Source organism: Physcomitrium patens, chromosome 6 (assembly GCF_059467195.1).
Source record: "Physcomitrium patens ecotype Gransden chromosome 6, ASM5946719v1, whole genome shotgun sequence".
Taxonomy (NCBI): domain Eukaryota; kingdom Viridiplantae; phylum Streptophyta; class Bryopsida; order Funariales; family Funariaceae; genus Physcomitrium; species Physcomitrium patens.
In genome coordinates, this window is record NC_143415.1 from 11,748,241 (window position 1) to 11,772,363 (window position 24,123).

At 42.2% G+C, this 24,123-nt stretch overlaps 3 protein-coding genes and 1 long non-coding RNA gene across 12 annotated transcripts; all 4 read right to left on the reverse strand.

The window, feature by feature from the left end:
* Window positions 1-150: 150 nt before the first annotated feature.
* On the reverse strand, window positions 151-5,209 carry LOC112283510 (DEAD-box ATP-dependent RNA helicase 45). 2 transcript variants are annotated; one of them, XR_012217701.2, is made up of 5 exons: window positions 3,924-5,209; window positions 3,501-3,678; window positions 2,545-3,349; window positions 732-2,410; window positions 151-458 (listed from the first exon to the last, which is right to left on the reverse strand). XR_012217701.2 is itself a non-coding variant. In XM_073534759.2 (4 exons), the coding sequence occupies exons 1-4, from the start codon at window positions 5,061-5,063 to the stop codon at window positions 808-810; spliced, it is 3,726 nt and encodes a 1,241-aa protein (XP_073390860.1). In that variant the 5' UTR covers window positions 5,064-5,209; the 3' UTR covers window positions 151-807. The 2 variants fall into 2 exon arrangements, 1 of the variants encoding a protein (XP_073390860.1); XM_073534759.2 differs by having other exon boundaries at window positions 151-2,410.
* A 2,095-nt stretch (window positions 5,210-7,304) lies between these two features.
* LOC112283115 (uncharacterized) lies at window positions 7,305-10,570 on the reverse strand. 2 transcript variants are annotated; one of them, XM_024521451.2, is made up of 6 exons: window positions 10,429-10,570; window positions 10,055-10,168; window positions 8,561-9,076; window positions 8,060-8,438; window positions 7,841-7,918; window positions 7,305-7,671 (listed from the first exon to the last, which is right to left on the reverse strand). In XM_024521451.2, the coding sequence occupies exons 2-6, from the start codon at window positions 10,057-10,059 to the stop codon at window positions 7,621-7,623; spliced, it is 1,029 nt and encodes a 342-aa protein (XP_024377219.1). In that variant the 5' UTR covers window positions 10,060-10,168; window positions 10,429-10,570; the 3' UTR covers window positions 7,305-7,620. The 2 variants fall into 2 exon arrangements, with proteins under 2 accessions (XP_024377219.1, XP_090107395.1); XM_090251269.1 differs by lacking the exon at window positions 10,055-10,168 and having other exon boundaries at window positions 10,429-10,567.
* A 2,197-nt stretch (window positions 10,571-12,767) lies between these two features.
* Window positions 12,768-19,284, reverse strand: LOC149989154 (uncharacterized). 7 transcript variants are annotated; one of them, XR_016503336.1, is made up of 9 exons: window positions 18,585-19,284; window positions 18,120-18,468; window positions 17,020-17,633; window positions 16,057-16,136; window positions 15,619-15,743; window positions 15,422-15,491; window positions 14,303-14,993; window positions 13,696-13,883; window positions 12,768-13,551 (listed from the first exon to the last, which is right to left on the reverse strand). It is a non-coding gene; the product is annotated as an uncharacterized LOC149989154 (long non-coding RNA). The 7 variants fall into 7 exon arrangements; XR_016503335.1 differs by having other exon boundaries at window positions 15,422-15,743; XR_016503334.1 differs by having other exon boundaries at window positions 15,422-15,743; window positions 16,057-17,429; window positions 18,671-19,284.
* Window positions 19,285-19,919: 635 nt separating this feature from the next.
* Window positions 19,920-23,890, reverse strand: LOC112283763 (uncharacterized). Its single transcript, XM_024522871.3, has 4 exons — window positions 21,751-23,890; window positions 21,369-21,583; window positions 21,044-21,260; window positions 19,920-20,875 (listed from the first exon to the last, which is right to left on the reverse strand). The coding sequence occupies exons 1-4, from the start codon at window positions 23,446-23,448 to the stop codon at window positions 20,390-20,392; spliced, it is 2,616 nt and encodes an 871-aa protein (XP_024378639.1). The 5' UTR covers window positions 23,449-23,890; the 3' UTR covers window positions 19,920-20,389.
* Window positions 23,891-24,123: the final 233 nt, after the last annotated feature.

Consider the following 24,123-nt stretch of genomic DNA (forward strand, 5'->3'; position numbering starts at 1 on the left):
AGTCTTTCCTAATAAATTAAAGACCCTTGGAAACAAATTCTCAGCTTACCAAGGCGAATCCCTCCAACAATGATGGCGTTATTGATAAAAACACTCAACACACCAGAAAATCTCGTACTCAGAATACTTAGCCTTGCTACGCTGCACCAGTTTGAAAGAGCTGCAAATAGACTTCCCTCATTTTCACATGTTTATTAGCTTGTTCAAGTACAAGAAAAAACGTCCACATTACTTATCAGTTGTCCATACAGTAAAAGTCTCAACTAAACTACAAAGTCGATGACGTGATAATTCCAAACTATGTCAAGAATACATTTCCAATCCTGCCTGTCAAAAAGGACATGGTACAATATAAGAAATGTCAAAACATGATGACATAGTCTTGACAGACAGCCACATCCTGAGATGTTTGAAGTACCCAGACAACGGTTCGTACAGCACATTGTCCCAAGCACGAGCTGCAAACCCACAGTAATTGGTCCAAGTCAAACTCCTGAAGAACAGTCCAGTGCCCCACGAATCTATGATTAAGACGCAATAAAAACTACTTCACAGAAGAGCTAGAGAAGAACAATTTACTGAAAACCAAAAAGATTCAACCTACGATACTAAGGCGATCATAGACATCAACCAATCGAAAACTAAAGACGCTAACCAGATCGACAACTAGCCTTGTACTGGATAGAGACTTGCTGGTAAGAACCGACATAGTGACTTGTTATCCAAACAACCTGAAAAGCTTCGAGTTTCGGCTCTTGGTTCTCCAAATAGCGCTTAGCTTCTAGCTCCAAGCCTGATTTTAGCAACTCACAATACTGAGTACTTTCCAGGTTGAGCTGGCCCTGGGAGTTGAATAGCCGCTGAGGTTGATTCCTCAAGAATGCGTTTCACTTCCGCCTTGGCTTTCTTAACAGAGGCCTCAGTAGGGCCCTCAATAAACAAGAATAGCTTGCGTTCTCCAGGCGCCGGGACCTTTCCAGGAGGAAAATACTGACCTCGAGTGGTAATTGCTGCTCCAGTCCATTCACTGATCTGTCCCAAAGCATCCTTATGCGTAACTTTCCAGCGAGCATGCTGAGGAAAGTCATTGATCTCGAGCTCGATCTCATAACTCTCGGGAGCCACGTCTGCTTGTATCTTTGCCAGATTATTTTGAAGGTTGTACGCAGCGGCCATGGCAGCTGCTCGTGCAGCTGGATTCCCGTCGGTCAATCCTGCTGTAGCAGATGCGCCAGCAGCCATCCCCAACATTGGAGAACCAAGATGACCCATGGCACCTGCCATATTGGCCAGCGCCATCTGATTGGCAATTTGCTGCAGATTCGAGACTTGGCCCATGTTGGGCATGCTCATTGAAGCCATAATTTGTGCCATATTTGGCATCACTGGCATGCCAGGCATATTCATCACTCCAAGTCCTGGCACTCCCACACTAGGGAAGGGCATTGCAGGCAGACCAGCTGCTCCCGCTGCCGCTGCTGCAGCAGCTGCTTGATTGGCTACGGCAGCTTGAGCCATATTTGCTAAAGCTGCTTGTAACTGTGGGTTGGCAGCTAATGCCGGATTCATTGGTGCGGGTAGACCAGCTTTCGCAGCTGCGGCTAGGGCTGCTGCGTGCATGTTGGCCACCGATGACATTTCTCCACCTGCTTTACGAATGCCTTCATCATCAGATTCTGAATCTGACTTGTCCTCCTCTTCTTCAAAACCATATTCTCTGGCTTGAGCCTTTTTGGCTGCCTTTAAAGCCTCATCTTCCTCTTCATTAAACTTAAACCCACTGCCTCCGTATCCACTGCCATGAGCTTGCTCGCTACCCTGCTTAACTTTCACCATAAAATCATCTGCTAGTTTCTTTAAATCCTCAGGAATAGGCTGCTCTGAAAGCTCTAATGCCTTTACAAGGTCTGGGGCATACCTCTCCTCTTCAGTAGATATGAAAGTCACAGCGAACCCTTTCCGTCCAGCACGACCTGTGCGACCCACACGATGCACGTAATCCTCGTAGTGATTAGGGACATCATAATTTACCACCAGCTCAAGCTCCTTCACGTCCAAACCCCTCGCAGCAATACTTGTCGCTATCATTAAGTTACAAACACTTGTCTTAAAGTCTGTGATAGTGGACTCCCTGTCCGTTTGGTCCTTAGCACCATGTAATGACAGGCATGGGTAACCAGCCTTTAACAAATCCTTGAACAAGCTGTCACACTTCTCTTGAGAATGTACAAAAACAAGGATTTTTCCTTTCTCGTACCACTCTCCAAGAAGCTCAAGCAATCGTAAAAATCTTTCACTCTCTGGGCGAACTTCCACAGTCTGCGTGATGTCACTGTTAACAACGCTTCGTCCACCGATTTGAATTTCCACAGGTTTCGTTAAAACCTTGCGAGCAAGAACTTCGACCTGCCTGAAAATATTCAGAATGCAAAGCAATGTATCAGTATTAAATTCAATCATTGAAACAACCTTAACAAGCAAACTAGACTCCGATTCACCAATACAAGAAAACATAAACCAAGTAATCTAGGAAACACAACTCACCTAGGAAAAGTAGCTGAAAAGAGCACTGTTTGCCTATCTGGTCTAGTATTTTGGACAATGCGAGTTATCTGAGGTTCAAAACCCATGTCGAACATCCGATCTGCTTCATCCATCACAAGATAAGTCACACGTCGCAAATTTGTGATTTTCCCAGAACTCGTGCAAAGAATATCAATCATTCGACCAGGTGTGCACACCACAATCTCTGTTCCTCTTTTAAGGTCGCTAATCTGTTGCGCTACACCTGAACCGCCATATACTGGCACGCATGTCAACCCCACGACCTTTGAGAACTTCCTAATGTCGTTGTATATTTGTTGCACAAGCTCTCTTGTTGGAGCCATGATCAATCCTATCGGCCCATCCCCTTGTTGAAGGGGTGGCTGATCCATAATGTGCCGGAGCATGGGCAACACGAAAGCCAACGTTTTACCAGAACCGGTCTTTGCAATCCCAATGCAATCTCTTCCACTCATAATAATTGGAAGTGCCTGCGTTTGAATGGGCATTGGCTTTTCGAAACCTGATTTCTTAATTACATCCAAGACCTTGCTGTTCAAACCTGTCTGGTTCCACGTCTTCAGTGGACGAGGTACATCCTTTCCTCTAATCTTTAATTCCAACTCTTTCCTATATGCTTCAGCTTCCGCTTTAGTCATACGGGATATTTCCTTGACCTCGATGTAGAAATTTTTACGGAAGGAAGGATACTGGATCTTTGAATGGTCCACAATAGCCAATTTCTCTGCTTTGGTCTTTTTAACCCTCTTCAAAAACTCGTCGTCATCTTCATCACCTTCCTTTCCTGGAAGCAAACACCGAGATGTACACGGGAAAAGGTTAAAAGAAGAAGAAAAAAGAAAAAACGGAATTATAGAGAATTCCAAACACAGAGACATGGTAACAAAACACAACAAACAAAAAATAGAACTAGAATGATATGCCTATCATATTACCTTCTCCATCATCTTCATCCTCGGAGGCAGAATCGTCACCGGGCATGATTCGGCCGAGAGTGTTCCTATTATTTCGCTTAACAGGTTTAACATTATCCTGACCTTTTCCAGAACCCGACTTCGCAACTATTGGTTTGGATTCCGGAGCATCCAATTCCACAGCATCGGTACTACTCACCTGCAAATTCCAACAAACTAGAATCGTCAGTCACAAAGCCATGGCAATTCGCCCCTGGAAAATTGAACTCACATCCCTATGCTTTTAATTCCAGTTTAGTGCACAGATTTGTATCCGTCAATGTGACAATAAAAACTTCACAAGTCGAAATTCGTAAATGTAAAGATACACAAAACGAATGGACATCATAACTTCAACAGAAAACTGGTTAACATCTGTGAAACGGCTATAAAGTTTTATCTCACCTCTGGGATGGTGATCGAGTTCATGAATGCATCAAGTGGATCGATCTCTTCCTCCTCCTCCACTTCCTGCTTAACCTTGACAGTTTGGATTGGTGCTGCAATCTCCTCCTCGCTATCTTCCCGCTTCGGTTTCAACTTAACGAATTTGGCTGCAGGGTCCCCACTTCCATTACCACCGAAATCAGCCATAACTAAGTCTCCATTGTCGAAGGCAGCTACTCTAGAAGCTGTTGTGCCCCCAGACTTCGGCAAAACTGCATCCTCCTCATCATCAGAATCTTCACCTTCCAAAGTCCAAGTCTTCTTCGCGTTCTTAGGCGAAGATACAACGTCCGCATCGGCCTGCACCGATTCTCGCTTCTGTCGGTCCTCTTCATCTTTCCGCCGACGCAATTCTTGCCACTCCTGCACTCTTCGCCGTCTCTTATCAATCTCTTCATCGAGTCTCTTCTGCTCCTCTTCAGGGTCCTCATCGTTTTCAGGATCTTTTTTCACTTTCAAATCATCTCGTGCTGCGTCCTCTTCCTTCCTTCTCCTCTTTCTATCCCGATCCCTATCTCCTTCACCACTTCTTAGGTCACGTTCTCGATCCCTATCCTTGTCTCTGGTTCTCTCTCTGTGTTTGTCCCTTCCCTTTTCCCTATCCTTCTCCTTTTCTTTATCCTTATCTCTGTCTCTCGATTTTTCTCGTTCACGCTCTCTTTCTCTCGATTTCTCCCTCTCTTCTTCTCTATCTCGTTCCTTCTCTCTCTCCCGCAACCTCTCCTTCTCACGCTCACGCTCACGCTCCTCTTTCTCCCTGATTTCTTCCCTCTCCCTGCTCTCATCCTCATCCTTCTTCCTTCGTTTCCGATCCCGCTCCTCCTCAGCCTCCCTCTCACGCTCGCGCTCTCTATCCCTCTCCTTTTTACCCTCCCTATCTCTCTCTCCCCCCTTTCGGTCGCGCTCCTTTTCCTTGTCCTTGACCTCCACTCCATCATCATCACGCCTACTTCGCTTCCTCTCGTCTCGCTCCTTCTCCAAATCCCTATCTCCTCGCTTCTCCCGCTCCCGGTGCTTACGCTCCTTGTCTCTCTCTCGCTCCCAATGCTCCTTGTCTCCATAATCCTTCTCACGATCCCGGTACTTATCTCTCCCCATCTTCGCCTCTCTCTGTTACTCCACCCCCGTTCAAATACGTTGTCGCCGATTACTCCTGAATACTAAGTGAACGCGACAATGGAAAAAAATTGAGATAATTCCCGGCCCTCTCTACCGCATGAACGGGATGACATTCGCTTAAACCCTAAAAAATGAACGACAAACGACAAAGCGGAGGAGGAGTGTCTGGGAACACGCTGAAGCCGCTGTGAGTCGCACACACAGAGCCAGCCCTTTGGTAGGAAAGGAACACGATGACTGCGTAAGTGCGACAAAAGCCGACGGCGCAGTCAGAGTCAGATTGTCTATCGCCGTCGTTTCATCGTTGCCGTCGCCGTCGCCGTCGCCGTTTCCCAATGGATGTCTACATCCATCCAACTACGAATAGTTGCATCACCAAAACGGCCTTAGAGTGGCCACGTCGGATTACGACCATTTCTATGAAGTATTGCTTTGATAGTTTCAATTCCCTTGTATCGAAGTAATTTTATTGGGTATTTAAAAATTAAATTAAAAATAATCTTTTCTCCTTTATGTTTTTTTACCTAATTCAATTGTTTACCATTTATTTATCTTATTCTTTAACAATATTTCTACTTGCACAATTTTAAATATAATTTTGATTTTTTTTTAGCTTTAATATTATTCACAAAGTTTTCTTATTTTGTATTGAATAACATCCCATAGACTCATTTGCAATCTCACCATTTTCTTTAGAATAGAGAAGACAATAATAAATGATCTTTGCAATGCAAAGATACAATATTGATTTGTGGAGTAGTAACTTTGGCAAGATTGTTGTCTAATTATTTTCTAATTCATGTTTGGTATATATTAGTATAATATTTAGGTTCTTTCAAAAAAAAAATACTAAACTTTACACAATAAAAAAATATCCATTGAAGAATATCTATATAAAAATGTACATGTGTACATGTATATAATTAAAAGAATAAGATATTGTGACATTTTAATTACAAATAATATTAAGGTGAAGACATTACACACTTGGCTTTTTATTAAATGATATTTTAATGATTTATAGAACAAGAAAACTTATTTCCATTTATTTCCCTCCTAAATATCATTATTGCAAATAAAATATAAGTTGTGATAATTTTCACAACAACAATTGCATTTTCACCTTGTATTATTTTTTGAATAGAAACCAAGTATCCATAACTAGCTAAACATGAAAAATAATTTAAATACATTAAATATTTTAGTTTTATCCACGTTTTGCAAACATATCATTTTTCAATCAAACCATGATCACAAAATAATAAATAACATGTGATTAACAATAATCAATTTGCACATATAGTAAAGCACATTTAATGCTTATGGAAAGTAGTAGGGGCTAGAAAATTGAATTGGTTTACTAAAGCAATAGATTGGAAAACAACAAAAAATTTAAAGTCGAATCAAAAATCAATTTAATGAAGCATAAAATCAAGGAACGACAAATTTGAAGTGGGGGTTGAAGAGCAACAAGAGTTTTGAGATTTACAGAACATTAATGCCACAAGAATTAAAAAGTTGCAAAAGTTTGAAGATTAGAAACAAATAAAATTCATAAAAGAAGGTAGTTGTATATAAGTAAGTTTTTAGAAAGAATGAAAAATAATAAAAGAGGTTGAAAAACAAAAGAAGCAAAAAATGTCCTATCAATCTTAATGAAGGAATTTATTAAGGAAGAAAATCGACAAAAAAATAGTAAAAAGCTTCCTACTAATCCAAGTTGTGGAAGTCTGTGCTATTAGTCATTTCTTTGCTATATTTGTTGCCTTACACCTTCAAATCATTTGTTAAATGAAATGTGATTAGGAGAAAACTCAGTCTCTAGGAGCACATTTAAGTATTTATGTTTCAAGTTCTGTAGACCTCAACTAATTTCATCCTTTTATAGAAACTAAAACGGCCAATGAAGAAAAAGGCAATCCATCGTAAAAATGAGTGTGAAGCAGATAGTTGAATTGCTACACCGTTTCAGGTCCAAAATGAAGCAAAAAACCAATCTATGTTGCACTCCACAGGACAAAAACGCAGAAAAGGTCGCAATTCGGGTTCAAATATACATCCAAACCTCTTCACATGCGTACCAAGACAACTGATCTGTGGTCTAACGTGAATGTTGCCAGAAGACTTTAACCATGACCACGCCACCTGCCAAAAGATCTTTTCACATCGTGTCGTTTTCAAAATCTACAATGTCTACGAAGACATAGTTGGGCTCCAAACTGTAGCAAGCCGATACTCCAAGGGCTGATATATCATCCACCTTTGAGAACACCTTTTCATTGATACTTTCGTACATGGCATCATGTGACAATGGCTATAAGGTCGACTACATCAGAAGGAATTCAAGTTTTAATAATGACAATACAACTCCGTGCAGACGTTTAGCCGAAGAGTACGTGGGTGCCTGATCTTTAAGAATGTTACAAACTTGGGAGAAGAGAAAAAAAGAATGCAAGTTTGCAGTTAGATCTGGAAATACGGTTCCTTTAATGTGCATTCCAGTGGATCCAGATCTACTGTACAGTCCAAAAAATCCCTAATCAGAGTCGCTGTCTACGCTGCCCATGGCTTTCAGACCCCTCGGCCTCTGCAAGTATGCAACATACTTAGAAAATCAGAGAATATTCACAACCTAGTACCAGCCATGCTCAAGACGTTTGATCCTAAGGCAAAAAATCAGAAAATGAAAAATAAAACAAAACAAAAACAAAAACAAAAACTAACACCAAAATCAGATGCAAAGATTCCAACATCACCTTCTTGATGCATTTCTTTTCTCGTACTTCATACCGCTCCCTCGTTAAGTCACATAGCCAGCTCCCAGGACTCATAACCTTTTCAACACACAAAAACGCATCGAAAATAACTGTGTCAAAACGACGGTTGCAGATTTTCTGAGGACATTCTCCCAGGCAGATTGCAACGTAAGGAAATACAAAAAAATGAAAAGCAGAATCATCCTTCAACCTCTTTACCTGAAGAGTCCTCTCCACATGCTTCAACCTCTTTTTGGGTCTAATTGGGAGCTTGCATCCCTTGATCGCAAAAAAATCGTCCTCCTTTTCTTTCCGAGTCAAAGATATAATAAATTTCGGCCACTGGAAGAGCTCCATGTCAACTTTCCCAGAGGGTGCGATTTTTTCCAGGTGACTGTTCGCATCAGGTCTTGTACTGACAGTTGGGAGAGCTGCAGTATGAGCGTGGACGCTAGATGTCTTATCAGGATTAGCAAGTGGAGGTTGCGAGCTCAAATCGGCATTTCTAGCTGCGTTAGCTTCACTCTCGAGGACACCGTTTGCATCTAAATTCTTGGCAGTGGTTGTCGCTCCATTTCCTTCTGCATCTCTGATATCTCTGGTAAGGATATAATAAGCCAAGGTGAGAATGCTAGACTCCTCACTTCTCCCCAAATCAACTAGAGTATAACAGAAAAATAAGCAACAATAAAGATAAAAGACTACGAAAAACAACTGCACCTCCTGCTGCTTCCGTTGATCGATTTGAGTGGCAACTGCGAGCAAGGGGCGACAGCTGGGGCTTTGACTTGTGAAGGAGATACTTTTTCAGCCCTAACAACACGCCTACCTGGCCTTGAAATCGAATTCTTAGCTCCTGATGACTCCTCCACACTAGCTTTAGTGTCAAATTTATTGTTGCGCGTTCGTTTCTTCTGGCCCCACTGGAGGTTCACTCCATCTGGCTGGGGTCGCTTCGGACCTTCTTCCGACCCTTCCTCTTCGTCCTTCACACGACCATTCTCAACCGTCTCCTGCACTTTGTTGTCACTGCCATTCAGATCCTTCACTTGATGCGCTTGATGAGAGGAGCTGGCTGACTTCAATCTATTGCCTGGCATTTTCAGCAGAACTCTCCTATCCCCAAGCTTCACGCATTCTCCGGCTCGCTTATCATTCGGAACGGAGTTCTCGATTTTTAAAACCTTATCGCTGATCCTCTTCGAAAACTGCCCGGCGTGTTCCGGGAAAATATGTCTGCAAGTTAGGGTAAACCTTGTAAAAATTGGATAAGCATAGAGCTTGGCACTATGAGCACCAAAGCCGCTTCTGAACACAAGATCCCTCGATCCCTTCTCCGACATTATAGGGTTGCAAAAACCAGGTCAACTACGGAAACCTCACTTTGAGAGAGATGCGAGTAGAACACAAAACAAAACAAAATTAAATTAAAATAATTAAAATTCAGCGTTGCTACACGAGAGTGCGCGAGGGAAGCGTGCTTCACCGAATGTTATGGCGAACAGACACAGGTAGGAAATTCGGTTGCCTAGCTGTATCGTGCACGATCTTCGGTTCTAAACTCTTTGAAATATTTGAAAATTACATCTTCTATTGGACCGAAATCTACCTTAACTCAGCGTTTCATTTACCGGACCTCCCGCAGAACCAAAAGTGAGTACTTCTCTAAACATAAACATGGGAGCATTATGTGCACGCAGTGCTTGCTACGTCCCTCTGGCGCAACTTCTATCAGTCTGCAGGGGGTTAATGAACAAAACAAAAACTTTCTGCGGCGCCCACAAGGGATACACCCGACACCTAAACTCAAAACGGAGTGTTACAAAAAAAAAAAAAAAAAAAAAAAAAAAAATCCTCGCAACCACAATTATGACACCCAAACTAACGGCGTCCGTTCGTCGGCCTATGACCGCACTTAGCACGAAAGGTTACAAAAAACCGTGAGCCATCGAAAAATCTGTTTTCTCCTCTAGCGTTCAGATCCCTGCCTCTAAGAATCACCGACATTTCTGTTCTTATTCGTGTTGACCAATTTCCAGAGCAACGCACACAGAATATTATCAGATACTGCCCGGGAGAACTTAAAAATGGGCATAGCCTTATCTCAACTCCACCACGCAAGAGCCAGCTTTGATCCACTCCGAAAAACCAACACGCAAGCAAGCACCATCAATCATACACCACAAGTGCACACGCATAGATTAACATGCAGACCTCATTGCTATCGATGATCACGTCCACAGCGCCAGACTATGCTACAGCACACAGGAGCTTCCGCACTTCCGCGCCTCCCAACGAACAACATCAAGAGACAACAACGTCGCAACCCTGCAGAAAAATCGCGAACAACAACACAACGACGATCAACATCTTCCTTCCCTCTTCTTCTTCTTCTTCTTCATCATCCCCCCCTCCATCCCCCTCCCTGCCCCTCCACCACAAAATCGCCTCACAAATTCATCACAATCCCTCCCCGAACGTCAAATCAACAAACCTCCCATCAGTCCAAACCAATCTCCGCCATCTTCCCACACAAACACCACGCCATCACACACCACCACCACGTACTGCCTAATCAATAAACTCACGTTATGGAGCTCTAGCAACAACATTCACCGCGCACAATCAACGCCCCTCCGACGTGCTCCGGCGCTCTGTTCGTAAATGCTTCCTTCAACGCTTGGCAACCTCAACAACAAAGTCTCACACACACACACACCCGAGAAGGGCCCCCTTTCCTCGAGAGAGCGTTCCTGTAGAACAACACCTACACTATTACGAACCAACCAATTCCACACGAAGGAACAGAAATCATCCACTATATTCATCTATTGTGGGGGTGTATAAGTGGATGAATGCTGTTGCTTACCAGCAGCATCGAGCGGTAGGGAGCCCCCCCCCCCGACACTGGCCCCGTCAGACACGCTACCCTGTAGGGGCCTACCCTTTCAAACTGGCCGTCTAATTCTGAGGGTTTACCGCTATACCTGGAGGAATGCATGAACGTGTTTAATGGATGGATACGTGGATGGCTGGGTGAGTGGATGGATGTGTTGATGGCTGGGTGAGTGGATGGATGTGTTGATGACTGGGTGAGTGGATGGATGTGTTGATGACTGGGTGAGTGGATGGATGTGTGGATGGCTGGGTGAGTGGATGAATGTTTGGATGACTGGGTGAGTGGATGGATGTGTTGATGACTGGGTGAGTGGATGGATGTGTGGATGGCTGGGTGAGTGGATGGATGGGGTGGGCGTCAATGCACGTCTGCCCCCAATAATCCTTGTTTGTTTCTTCTGCTTCAGGTTTTGGCATTGAAAACATGCCTTGCCCTACACACAGTCATCAACCAATTTGATTTCTCAATATAATTTTAACAAGTTGGTGAATCTTATTTGTGTTAGTTCCGCAACTTTTTTGAATAAGCATACCCAAGGTTTTAGTTTACGTGTTAGTTTTAACACCCATATGGCTAACTTATTCACTAAAAACTTGTAAATATTGAAAGTAAAATGTATTTTTTTATGTTAAAAATATAAATATATATATATATATATATATGAATCAAATTTTCTCCAATGAACATAATAAATGTCTAGTGGTGTTATTAGGATATACTCCACAATTGACATATAGAAATTAGCATTGGATACCCTAGCTTTGCTTTCAGAATTACATGTAAAATCAAATCATTAACACTATATATATATATATATATATATATATATATATATTGTGCAACTAACAAATATTCTAGTGGTTTGGTTTGATATATCTATATATATATATATATATATTTTTTTTTTAAATTTTGTTTATGTAGAAAATAAAATGTTATCACAAATATTTTAAAATAACCAAATTTTATTATTGATTTTACCATCACAATTATTTTAATATATATATATGTAAAATCCACCATCTACTCAACATATTTTTTATTTTTAATTCTAATAATAAATTATATTTATACTATCAAAATATTTTCTTTTTAAATTATCTAAAAAGTAAAATTAATTTTAATTAAAATAATTAAAATTTTAATAAGAATAAGTTGTTGTGTAAATAACAAAAATTATGATGGCATTTGCAAAAATCTTAGATGTATTGATATTTTGCAAATATAATATTTTCAAATTTTTGAAATGTGATACCATAGTTGTACTTTTAAAAACAATCTCAAATCAATTTTGATTGAATAGTTGTAATATTTATACGAAACTTATCTATCATAATTTATTTTAATCTTAATTGATTTTATTTGTGCTTTGAAATAAATGACTTGAATGGATTTTTAAAATTTCCATGAAAACACAAAAATAGGGTTTTACTTATAGGAACAACAATTACAAAAAAAATTGCCTTTTGCTTTGTACAATGCAAGCTCAATCTAAAATTTAAAATGAATTTCACAAATAAAATTACAATTTTACTTTATTATAACTCCAATCCTTTTCACTATTGTTACACAAATATTACATTGATCTTTTTTGTAATTGACTACCAACACTTCCATGTTCTATTTTGAACACCAATAATTCAAGTATTTACTTGTAACAGATACTTCACTTGGCTTGCATTTTGATAACCCATTTATGAATTTATTTGTTTTCAGCTTATTGACTCACTTTTTAATTTATAGTTTTTCCATTACTGTAAAATGAAAAGTTGTTGCGTTCATCCCCTAAAAATCTGATCTTTATGTTCAGGTTCTTCATACAACACCAATTCTCCTTGTTTTTATGGGTGAAGTCTACATGCTGTTTGGACTAAAACACTGATTTTTACATTTACAGAAGAATGTGACATGAAATTCTTAAAACATATATATATATATATATATATATATATATAAACTAGTCAACAGAGTATTTGGTGCTGTATAACAGGTATTGGTCTCGCTGTTCTTTCAAACAATAAGTCTTCATTGTTCATTTCATCGTACCCACAAAAAGCTCTTTGACGAACCTGTCGGTGATAGTATTATTGTTCAAGACCTTGACAATTGTAACAGTCAACTACATGGCTCTTTCTTTTCTACGATCATTTCCAAAGCTCTTGCAAAACTTAACTGCCTTGACACCGTATTGCATGACATTCTTGAACATAATCGCTGTATCGAGACTCTTGCTAACCGTTTGCTTGAAGGAGGAAAAGCTGAAAGAAGCAAAGCACCCCAGTTGAAGGCATGCAACGTTAGTTGTTCCATCAGAGAGAGAGAGAGAGCGAGTCTACATCTTAAGTTTCTTCAATCAGCAAGAGCAGAATTCCACAGGCTTCTAGTTCTAAAAAACCCTTCTTATGGTAATCGTTCTAATAATATGATGATCGGATCTAAGGATCGACCTGCTTAACAATGGACAGCATCAAGCGATTCCTCTTGAGAAAACATCCTGTTGCCACAATTGTGAGGAGTATCACAGGCAAGGGGAGTGTCTTCTTCCTTCTTATGGTGATGAATCGGCCAAGGAAACAGTCGATTGACTTCTGCTGCAGGACTTACCACCGATGTAAGCATGTACACAGAAACTAAGGTAACACAAGCTGGATTCCTAGCCTGTGCTGAACCGTCTACTTCTGGTTTTATGGCAATCAACTTCTACCGATCAACACCACAAGCATGGTATGCCGACAGTGAGGTTACGTCACATGATGTTCCATTAGCTCTTATTCGGGCACCATCGGTGTCAAACGAAATGACAAATGCATTCCTGCGAACCTATAACCCCAAATTTAGTGCTGTTTCAAACCCATTCCTCTCTAGCTCATTTTATAGCACTCTGTAGAAAACCAATAAACCTGAGGTTTCAACTTGTTGATTTGAAGAGCTGTCAGGTTAGATAAAGAGGACTGACTGGCATTTCGAAGTTCAATTTCTTTCAGCCAGACTGCTGTGTTTGTTGCGACGCCTCTCCCTTGGCAGAACCGCTGTAGCAAATCTGGAAGTGAATTTCAGTGATGCCATTCGGTCACTACGATCGCAACATTCTTTTCGCATCCGAAGCTTCTACCCATTCACCTTCCTCATCCACAACTGCTTCCTCTGATAGCGAAGCCAATACACGTAATCAACATGACGCAAATTACACAAGCAAGAGAAACCAAATGAAAGGCTATGCAGTTGCTTTCTCTTCACAATAAGTGAGCCATAGGAACAAACAGGCCGTAAGTAGGTTTAAACTAAGATCGAAATAGTAGGTCTACATTAAATATTGGCATTAGTGTAACTAGTACCATTTGGTACATGGACAATATGTTGTAACATAAGACTGATGCGTTAACGTCACTGATGCGTTACAGTGAGTACCTAAAAAAAATGGATAACACAAGACTGACAGCATGGCGTTGATTAAACACATGGTTTTGGAAGAGACAGACTTGCATGAAAGCCTTTACATCTGCAGAGGCGAGTCCAACGCCCGTTCACAAGATGTTAGTCACCAGGCTTGTTTAAGTGACTACCTCAGCCTGGGTTTGGTGGGGCTATCGAAGGCGTTGATGCGGTCCAGTTGCATATTTTTCATTCACTCTAGGCTGCAAATTCCAGACCATCCGAAATTCCTATGGCTCACTTATCCGAATTTTGTCGAGTGTGAACAATGAAACTTCAAAATTTCAACCAGATTCTTCAATAGATTAGAAGAGAACTTGCATGACAAGGGAAATAATGAGAGTACCAATGCAACTATCTAAAGCAACGACTATTATGAGACTGAAGAAGTGATAAGTTCGAGTGTTAGGCATCAAAACAAACGAAGTGATTCTCTGGAGCAGAGGAGCGTCCAGTTCTTTACACTAGAGAGCAAACCAAAAGATTTTGGACACATTGTAGATGTATCAACCAGCACCAATAAACAAGACCAGATTCTTAGATAAACGAATACAATTCCAATTTGACCTCAGGAATTACGGAATATAACATAAGTAGCAGTTTTACATACCGATTGAAGCAAATTCATACTAATATGAGGTAGACATTAGTGTACACTCCATAATTGACAATGTTGCAAAACACTGCAAAGCTACAATTTCAATACATACAAGGGTGGTAGCAAGTAAACAAAACGTGGGTGCGACGTATCAAAAAAAACTTCTCATTCCTTTTTCTAGCGTGGAAGACTTCAAAGAGCGTGTAACAATGTCTCGTCCGAAGCTGCCCTGATTAAAAACACACCAAAATCTTAAATTCATGTATATGGTTCTAACTTCTACAACTCGGAATAGAAGCAAACGTACTCAAGTTTCGCTAAAAGGAAAGGAACAAGCACGTGGATATCATTGGCAAGCTATCGTCATTACAGAGAACATATGACAGGAATGATGTCCTGTCATGCAATAGAACATGAGTGATTGAAGAATTGATGAATTATATATCATTTAGGTAGAATCATGCACCGAAGCAGAGCATTTTGAACATCATCAGCCGACAATCACCCTAAGCTAAGCTTGATAAATAAGGATACTGCAAAAAGCTCAAAGACGTAACAAGACTATCTCAAACTAATCAAGTCTAAAAGAGACATGAGATAACAGTTCCATATAGAATGAAACAAGGAGACACTGCCCAACTACAGGACTAACCAGTTGTGTAGAGCTGAATTATCAGGTAGTGGTCCTCCTTCCGCTCTCCATCGAAACTGCTAGCTTCACCCTGCCAATTTAAAGCGCAGTCAGAATATTGAAGTTTTCACTCGGGAGGAACTGGACGGTGCATCCTTGAAATTAAAGCTCCTATGCAGTTGAGGAAATTTTTGTGGTGCAGGATATGCAGCAGTCACTATAGAAGATGTAGCGATGTCGAAGTGCTGTTATGTTGATCCTGCAATATCGACCCAACATTAGGTCCCCGATTTCAGCTACAGATTCTTTCAGCCTTCCCAATGTTTCTTCAGAATCTGGTATACTGGTCATGTAAACAACTTTGTGACGTAAGACAATCAACATCAGGATAATGTCAGTAATGAATTTGAACAACACATGAAGAATAGTTAAGATGCTCATCAATAAACAAATGCGATTCTATGGTCTCTATCAGTCGTGCTTCTACAGATGCATCTGGGTCTCTGAACCGAAGAATAACAAGGATGATTATTTGCTAAAAGAGATCATACAGGGCAAAGGATTGCTGCCCTAGAAAAGTCATAAGCTTCAATGGAATTTTAGAAACTTACCCAAAAATTTAAAGCACAAAATTTACAGAGCTATTCTGAACTAACCACTATATACAGTGAACTTAATTGTTCGAATAGCAACGCAAACCACGCCCTCTTCATGGCGAACGACCTTCACAGCTTCACTGTAAAAGGAGAATGAAATCATTCTGCACTGCAAAGCAAGTAGGATATGAAGAAAAGGAGACTTGTAGAGAATACAAGGACATCTGTTGCTGTTGTCTACCTGGGGTGCCGCACAAACCTATCAGAGTGGATGGGGTACTTCATGAATATGCAGAAAAATAGCGAGATGATAACACATTGTTAAAATCTTCCAAGTGACCATGATTAACTGTGACTCAACAGTTTGTTCAAAATGGATGGGCTAAATGGAAGCGTAATGGTGACAAGAGGTTGGTGCAGTGTTATGTTTCCCAAGGAACATGATACGATAAGCGAGATGCTATTCATGGTTTAGATCAAAAGGGAAGGAAATTAGACGGTTAGTGTTGTAACTGCTGAAAAAAGTTGACTGCACATGTTCAGGAGATTCGAGACACAGGTCACAAGTGTTCAAGTACTTCGCCTGTAACGTAATGAGGTTAGTGACTCAATTTGATATGCCAATGCATGGATGCACGACTTGCACTTGATAATGTGATCAATGTCGTGATGAGTCCGAGTATAAGATTCGGCCTTTACTTCATGAAAATAAAAACAAGCTATAAGATCCACTAAGATACGACTTCGACTGTCGGTAGCAACCATGTTCTGTTGGACAAAATAATTAAAGAGAAGAAAAAAGAAAAAAACGATATGACGCCTCCCCTATTCCCCTGCATGAGTGAGATTCAGACTTAATACATAAATATGGCGTGTTCGAAGCGTAAAAATTTGTATCATAATAATCAGCGTTAGCAATAGCTGCACAGCTACAGTGGGTGAATTTTTGTCGGCCCTCAAAATGAGAACAAAAACTTCCACCATCTGCTTCAACGCAAAAATACTAAGTAAGCTAGTCAGTACCGGCTAGGGTTAGCAGAATTGCTGCCAACTTGAAGAATTTGTGATACAAAAGATACTGCCAACATCTAAATCTTGAGAGAGCTGTTCAATGTTTCACACAGAACGACTAGATACATCCTCATGACGAAATTCTACAAATCAAAACTTCATCCTTGCAAAACTACAAACTTTGGTTGCAACTTTGACGTGATATGTATTCATGTCATTAAGAAATTCCATCGGAAAGACAGCCAGACCTCATCCAAAACATGTAGGGTCGTGCTGACTTCCCAAAATTCAAAGTACTGCCATGGAACTGTTGTGAACAGTACATGTTGCCATAAAAGTAGATAACCATTTTGTGTTGTAACATTCCCAGACCTGTTAAATCAAACGAGTTGCAGAAATTCCTTTTGCTCCATCCTGTTCAGCTGCGAATTGACAATTACGACAATCTTTCAAATCATGTATTGTGTGACAAGCTCCCTCAATCAAAATTATTTTTTGACGATCTAAACGACTTCTAAACAAAGCAGTCAATACTGACTGCTGACGGACTCAGGTCCATTGCCCTCACATTGTTGGAATATGTAATGGCAGTTTCCATTTGCAGCTGATCGTTAAGGCACCTGCACCTAACCATACAGTACTACATTTAATAAATTGCGCTATAGCTCAGAGAAATTGTAGAATCCATTTCAATTACTTCAACAAGTATCGATACCCATGAGAAATGGCATTACACTCAGCAGATTTTACCAAAGCCAAAGAATCTGGATTGTATTACATCGACGGTAGTGGCAAACACTAGGTCGCTTAACTCGATTTTCATGTAAATCCCCGAAAAAAAAACTTTCAAGTTAGCGAAAAACACATATCACTCCCTCGCTCTTACAACACGAATCCCAACGTAAAAGGTTCCTTCCAAAATTTCGTAACTACCCACACATCTAAAACTTGATATCATAACACGCACAAAACTATGCCCCAAATGCCGAGCCTCAAGCCTCAACCTCTCGACCAGGCGATCACCTACAAAACTTCCCATTATCATATCACCTCCGCCCAATCTCAGCGCCCCGACCACCATAACTGATCCTCGCCATAATTTTACAACTCACCTACGTTAATAAATCGCAAAATGCCGCTTTATCCTCCTTCGTGAAGAGCCGACACTGGGGTGCTCCTTCTACTCCTGCGATCGTTTCCTCTTGCAATTTAATTTTGCCTCCTGGAATCTTGTCCCAAGCGCCTCGCCATTATCCTCCCTCCCACCTCCGAGGCCATTCTTCTCCGCTGCCACATGGGGCCATTGTTCTACAATCATGATCCTTCCACTCCGTCCCATTTTCGAAAATACATAGACAAACCCTTTTTCAATCTATCTACTCGACGCCGCAGTCGCAAATCAATTTCCGCCACTCTTGTCTTGCAAGCCAATTTCCCGAAGGCATCGACTTGATATGGTCCCTGATTCAAACCACAAGAGCGATTTAGTAAGTTAACATTGGCACAGCACGAACTGTTCCATCTGGATAAATTCCACTTGCATCCATTGTTCAATACACTGCTGCTTCGATGCGCACCCTAAATTCCGCTCCTCGGCGGGTGATGGGGGGGATTTTTGCTGAGACAGGAAGAAGGAATGATGAACGTCGTTACCGACACGCACCCTGTGATAGCTGCGAGGACTTCGAATGTTCCCCGTAGCACCCATCGACTTTCCGAGATAGGAAGGCGTTTGATTGTCGGTCGGAATATTTCACAATGAATTCTCGGAAGCCAATGTGGGGCTTTGCCAACCACTTTTACTCGGAAATGTCAATAGTTTTGACAAAAAGCAGCTTGTGTTTCCAGCTCACCCCGCAGCAAAGCAAAAAGAAGATGATACATCATTGGTGAGACAATAGGAAAAGCGGTGATGGGCTTTATGGTCCATCCACTATTGGAAAGACGCACTTTATCATTTGGGTAGTGGTTATCATTATCATCGATTTCTGCTTTTTTAAGTTGGTGAAATCAACGCAAAGATATTCTAAATGAGAGTGTTGTTAGAAGTAGTACGATCTTTTTCTGTGAATGATAAGATATCATGTTTTGATTGCTCACAGCAGGACGTGATTCAAGTTTTGTTGTATCCGAGCTGATACTTGTTTAAAAAGTTCTTGCATTATGGTGCACCGTGCACCGTGAACTGGTTTGTAAGTTGAGCTGTACATCCACTTGTCAAACATTTAATGCTGCGCAACATAGAAAAAAATGAGCGTTTCATGTGTGATATTGGTATGTATTTACATATATAGTATATGTATCTCCAACATCAATATACACACAGGACACATCACATCAAAAAAAACAATTTGCAGGATGTCAACGTAAGGAGGCTTGATGAGTGTCAAATTCTCCCGTCTCCATTTTAGAAAAAATCCTTTCTCAATTTCCAAAACATGCCTACAGCACTGATCCACGTTGCCATGTAGGGTTACCGTATCACTTTACCATCGTTTTTTCTTTATTTTCCTTCAATACTTCCCTTCCAATCATTTTCCCCAGTTGCAACATTCCTCTGCCAGAGCACCTTTGTTGACAAGATACACAGAGCGACAAATTACATTTTTAATAATTATTTATCGGACAATATTCGATGCGAATGGATAATTTAAAGTGATTTACCAGAAGTCACCATGTCTAACATCTTGATAGCCAAGAGAAACGATAAAATGCTGACATTGAACCCGAGTGAAGGTATCCTACAGAAACTCCCGCTGTTCTTTCTCCTAGTGCCAAATTGATTTCCTGATTTTCGAATCAGTCTCCAATTGAATACATGTACAACTGCGACACAGTCTACTCTTATGCACTTTCCCACCTCATGTGGTATGAACTCAGAGTTGCCCTGCCACATCGAATCCAGACACATCTGAAGATTGAAATAGGAATGCATTGAACATTTAGTAATAACATCTATTCTACATAAAAGGACAGCTCATTTCAGAGCATAATTTTGATATTGTACAATTCCGGAGGTAGTGCCTCCGCCACAAGAATAACCTAAACTAACCGAACAGCGCATGGTCTGGATCAGGTAACACCTGCTGGAGGACCAACATCAGTCACGGTCTGATGATATACGATAAGAGACCAACTAGATCATTTCGAATGGTCCTTTGGAGCAAGGCAATCGAATAACTCATTTGAGCCTCCTCGCCTATGATCTGAAATTCTGAAGGTGGAGTTGGATTGTAGGACCTAGGTCGAATGTTGAAGACGAATTAGCTGCAATCTCGCTCCGATAATTGAAGGACTTTCAACTTCAATGCGTTGGAAGTAGACATAATGAAAATCACGCTACCTCAAAAACAGTTAAAGTAAAAACAGACGATTCCTGAGTCTACGTCGCAACTTCAGCCAATTGAGGCATTTTCAAAGACGATCCAAGATCAGGAAGCCGATTCCACTGCAGGTTCGGTTTAACGATTGCATCTTGAAGCATTAGTAGTTTGGAAGTCCTGGGATCTCCGAGCCATTCCCGAACTATATGTCCAGCACAAACCAGACGTCCTTCATTGTATCGACCAACTTGAAAGGGAGCCTTGATCTCTTGTAACCTTAATTCTACAGCTCGTTTCACAGTGCTGACACCTGCCACTTTGCTGTGTTTTCCCCACCCCGTCAAGATGCTGAGCACTCGAGGAAGGGCATGGCCATCCCAGACCAAGGCTCTGAGATCAAGAAGCCAGACATGCAGCATAGCTTGCGCTGCACCTACAGACATAAGGTGAAGGTCGAGACAGAACTGCTGCTCCGAACGCCACCACGCGTTCTCCCACACTTGTCGTCGCTTCGCAGCAACAACTACTTCTTGAGCTCCCTGTCTCTGTTCGAACATGAAGAACGAACCCTTGAATATGAGAATAATATTTTACTGAATATATAACCATATCAACAAGACTCGATTTGTATGATCGACTAACGGGATTTAAGATAAAGCACGAGATGCACATTCCACACAGAAAAGGGATTTAAAAAAACATAGTTAACTAACCTGACCAAAATGCCACAGCACATCCGTAAGAGCATTGTAAAACGCTGCTCCTGTAGCGTAGTCCATCCGAGAAATCTCGTCGAATAATCGTTGCGCCTCAACCCAGACTTGCTCTCTCAAACCCATCAAAAGCCCATGAGCGATACCGTACACCCAGCCATCGAAAAAGCGCATCTGTTCCAGCAGTACAGATGCTTCTTGAAGCGAAGCACACCGACTGCATCCAATTGATCCAAGTCAATCACAAAGATTCAAGACACACATCCATGTAATCCAAGCTACAAATTCGAATGATAGCGTACACATCTGATCTGACAGTGCTCACCTGCAGGCGTTCAGTATAGCAGAGAATGTCACAACATTTGGTTTCAACCCAAACTGCTGCATCTCATGGAACACACTCACAGCAGCTAAGACACCAGTGTGGTCACTCGCATTCTGCTGAGAGGGTGGGGGTTTGCGGACAACTTCCATGCTCCTTTCTCCAATTTTTTGAACGGAGTTCGGCATGTTCGCCTTCACAGCTTCCAGTTTGTCAGCCTGCAGATATCCCACATGTTAATTACACTATACATCGAAGTCAACCTTCCAAGTGAATGAAGCCCACACCAGACACATATCTGAACAATTTCAAGGAAGAATTACCTACTGGCTAAAAACTAAGAAACACAGCGAAGATTTAAAACTCATGCAGATATTACACATACTTGGCCATATCTCCCGTACGCATCGATGAGTGAGTTGTAAGTCACGATGTTTGGCTGAATTCCAGCTTGTGTCATCTCTTGCAGCAAGACTACGGCATCTTCGACCAGACCACACTTGCAGCATGAGTCGATAAGTGAACTATACAGAACAACGTCTGGTTTCAACCCGGCGCGTTTAAATTCGGTAAACACGTTTGAAACATCTTGGTGCATGCCTGCTTTCGAGTACGAATCAATCAAAGCAGAATATGTCAACACGTTGGGAACAAGACCCTCGCCCTTCATCTTATCGAAAAGACACGCGGCATCCTTGTATTTCCCCTGCTTCCCATAAGCATCGATCAACGCGTTGTAAGTAACCACGTCGGCCTTCAGACCAACCCTTTCCATGTCCTTACAAGCAATCAAGGCATCGTCGAAGCGTCCAAGCTTGGCGTAAATGTCAATGAGTGTATTGTATGAAACGCGATCAGGACGAACGCCTGATTCCTTCATGTCGTGGTAAAGACTTATAGCTTCCTCAAAGCACCCCAACTTTCCATAACCATCGATCATGGTACTGTACGTGACCACATTAGGACTAATGTTCTTCCCTCGCATAGTCGTCATGATGGAAGCTGCGAGCTCCATTTGTCCTCCCTTGCAAACGGCGTCAATAAGTGTGTTGAAGGTAAAAATATCTTGTTCGATTCCCCTCCGTTGCATTTCAGCAAACACTCGCTGAGAGTCCTCCCACAGACCACCCCGACTGCAGACAGCAATGAGTGAGTTGAAGGTGATACGGTCAGGCTCCACGCCCTCCTTCTGCATCTCATCAAAGATATCGAGGGCCTGCTTCAGGTCCACTCCACCTTTCCCGCACGCATCGATTATGGTATTGTACGTAATCAAATTCGGCTTGCATCCAGCCTTTTTCATGGCCTGGAAAACCTTGAGCGCCTCACGACATCTTCCGCTCCGCCCATAAGCACTCACCATAGCAGAGTAAGCATACACGTTGTTCCCGAATCCTGCCTTCTGCGCTCTGTTGAACACATCAAGCGCTATTTCCACCTTCCCCAGTCGTCCTAACGTACTGATCATGATACTCGCCAACTTACTCCACTCGCTCCGAAGATGAACTTGCTGCACCATCCACTCGTATCCCTGTAGAGCTCGCTCCCACTCACCCCGGTTCCCAAGCTCGCGCAGCAGATAAGGAAAATCTTCCAGACCGACGAGCTGGTGCGACCACTTCTCCAACAACAAAGCAGTTGAATTCAAGGGTGTTGACGGCGCTGACAGGATCTCCTGCGCGGCCAAATCCGCCTCGGGGCTGTGCTTTCCCATATACAACTTCTGCCGTCCATGATGAAACTTGCTCACCAACCTCGTCGACCTCCGACCACAGAATTCGGCATTTAAACCCCCAGCGGTAGTCGCTGCAGCGGACGCACTTTGCGTCTGCTGCTGATGCCCGGGCTGCTGGTGCCCCCAGCCAGCCCTATTGTTTCCAGTGACAGCCACCCGCTGGGACACCCACGCATCGCCACCGTGATGCCCGCCTTGCCTTGTCGTCGGCCTCCATCTCCCTCCTCGACTACTACTCGCGGATCCTTTCAATCCCGCGCTCCCATGATTCCCAACCACCACTCCAACACCTACCCCGGCACTCGCTGCCTTCGCCTCCGCAGACAGAAAACCCGCTCCACTCGCCATCTCTAATCAAACGCCAAAAAATATTTCCTAGTTTTTTTTCTTTCACCCCCTCTCTCTCTCTCTCTACCCTCGCTACTCACAGCCTAAGCCACGTCGTAGCGTGTTAAAGCTTCGATACAACCATGCAGAACTACGTGAGAGAAAGTCACCATGAGACCACCCGGCAACAACTTCTCCCCGACCCTCCCTCCACCATCTCTAACTTGCCCTAAACTCTACATCAATCCCATGGATCTATCTAAACTCCCAGCAACCCCACCCTCCACCGAGGAATAAGAAGAAGAAATGCTGACTGCTCTATATCTCTCAAATCCTAGCACCTCACGGAAGCAATATACTGGAGGCCGAATAGGGAGTAGCCACGCCCCCTCCCTCCCTAGCGATAAACTTAGGATGCTTCAACGTCGACTGCCCTACTGTTGCTGCGATGGGCGCGGTGGCAGCCTCACGATGACATGCTCCTCCGCTCCCTCCCTCCCTCCGTGAACTCTCATGCCTCGCCATTATCTAACCCAACCTGCCCCACCACCGCCACAATAACAATACGTATTTGTACGTGCTTGTGTATGTATATTCCCTATATTCCACCCCACTCATCCCCCAAACCTAAAACATATGTATATATAGTATGCGCGGAAGCATGCTCACCCCCCGTCCCGGGCCCCGACCCGACCC

Excerpts from the sequence above, each read along its gene's own strand:
- LOC112283510 (XM_073534759.2), bottom strand. The coding sequence starts at position 5,063 with ATGGGGAGAGATAAGTACCGGGATCGTGAGAAGGATTATGGAGACAAG. Across the intron at positions 3,350-3,500 it reads GGATGAAGATGATGGAGAAG|GAAAGGAAGGTGATGAAGAT; the intron begins GTAATATGATAG and ends GTTTGCTTCCAG. Across the intron at positions 2,411-2,544 it reads TTTTCAGCTACTTTTCCTAG|GCAGGTCGAAGTTCTTGCTC; the intron begins GTGAGTTGTGTT and ends GAATATTTTCAG.
- LOC112283115 (XM_024521451.2), bottom strand. Across the intron at positions 8,439-8,560 it reads ATCAACGGAAGCAGCAGGAG|AGATATCAGAGATGCAGAAG; the intron begins GTGCAGTTGTTT and ends TATCCTTACCAG. Across the intron at positions 7,672-7,840 it reads AAAAGAAATGCATCAAGAAG|AGGCCGAGGGGTCTGAAAGC; the intron begins GTGATGTTGGAA and ends GCATACTTGCAG.
- LOC112283763 (XM_024522871.3), bottom strand. The coding sequence starts at position 23,448 with ATGGCGAGTGGAGCGGGTTTTCTGTCTGCGGAGGCGAAGGCAGCGAGT. Across the intron at positions 21,261-21,368 it reads GCTATACTGAACGCCTGCAG|TCGGTGTGCTTCGCTTCAAG; the intron begins GTGAGCACTGTC and ends AATTGGATGCAG. Across the intron at positions 20,876-21,043 it reads TGCTGTGGCATTTTGGTCAG|AGACAGGGAGCTCAAGAAGT; the intron begins GTTAGTTAACTA and ends ATGTTCGAACAG.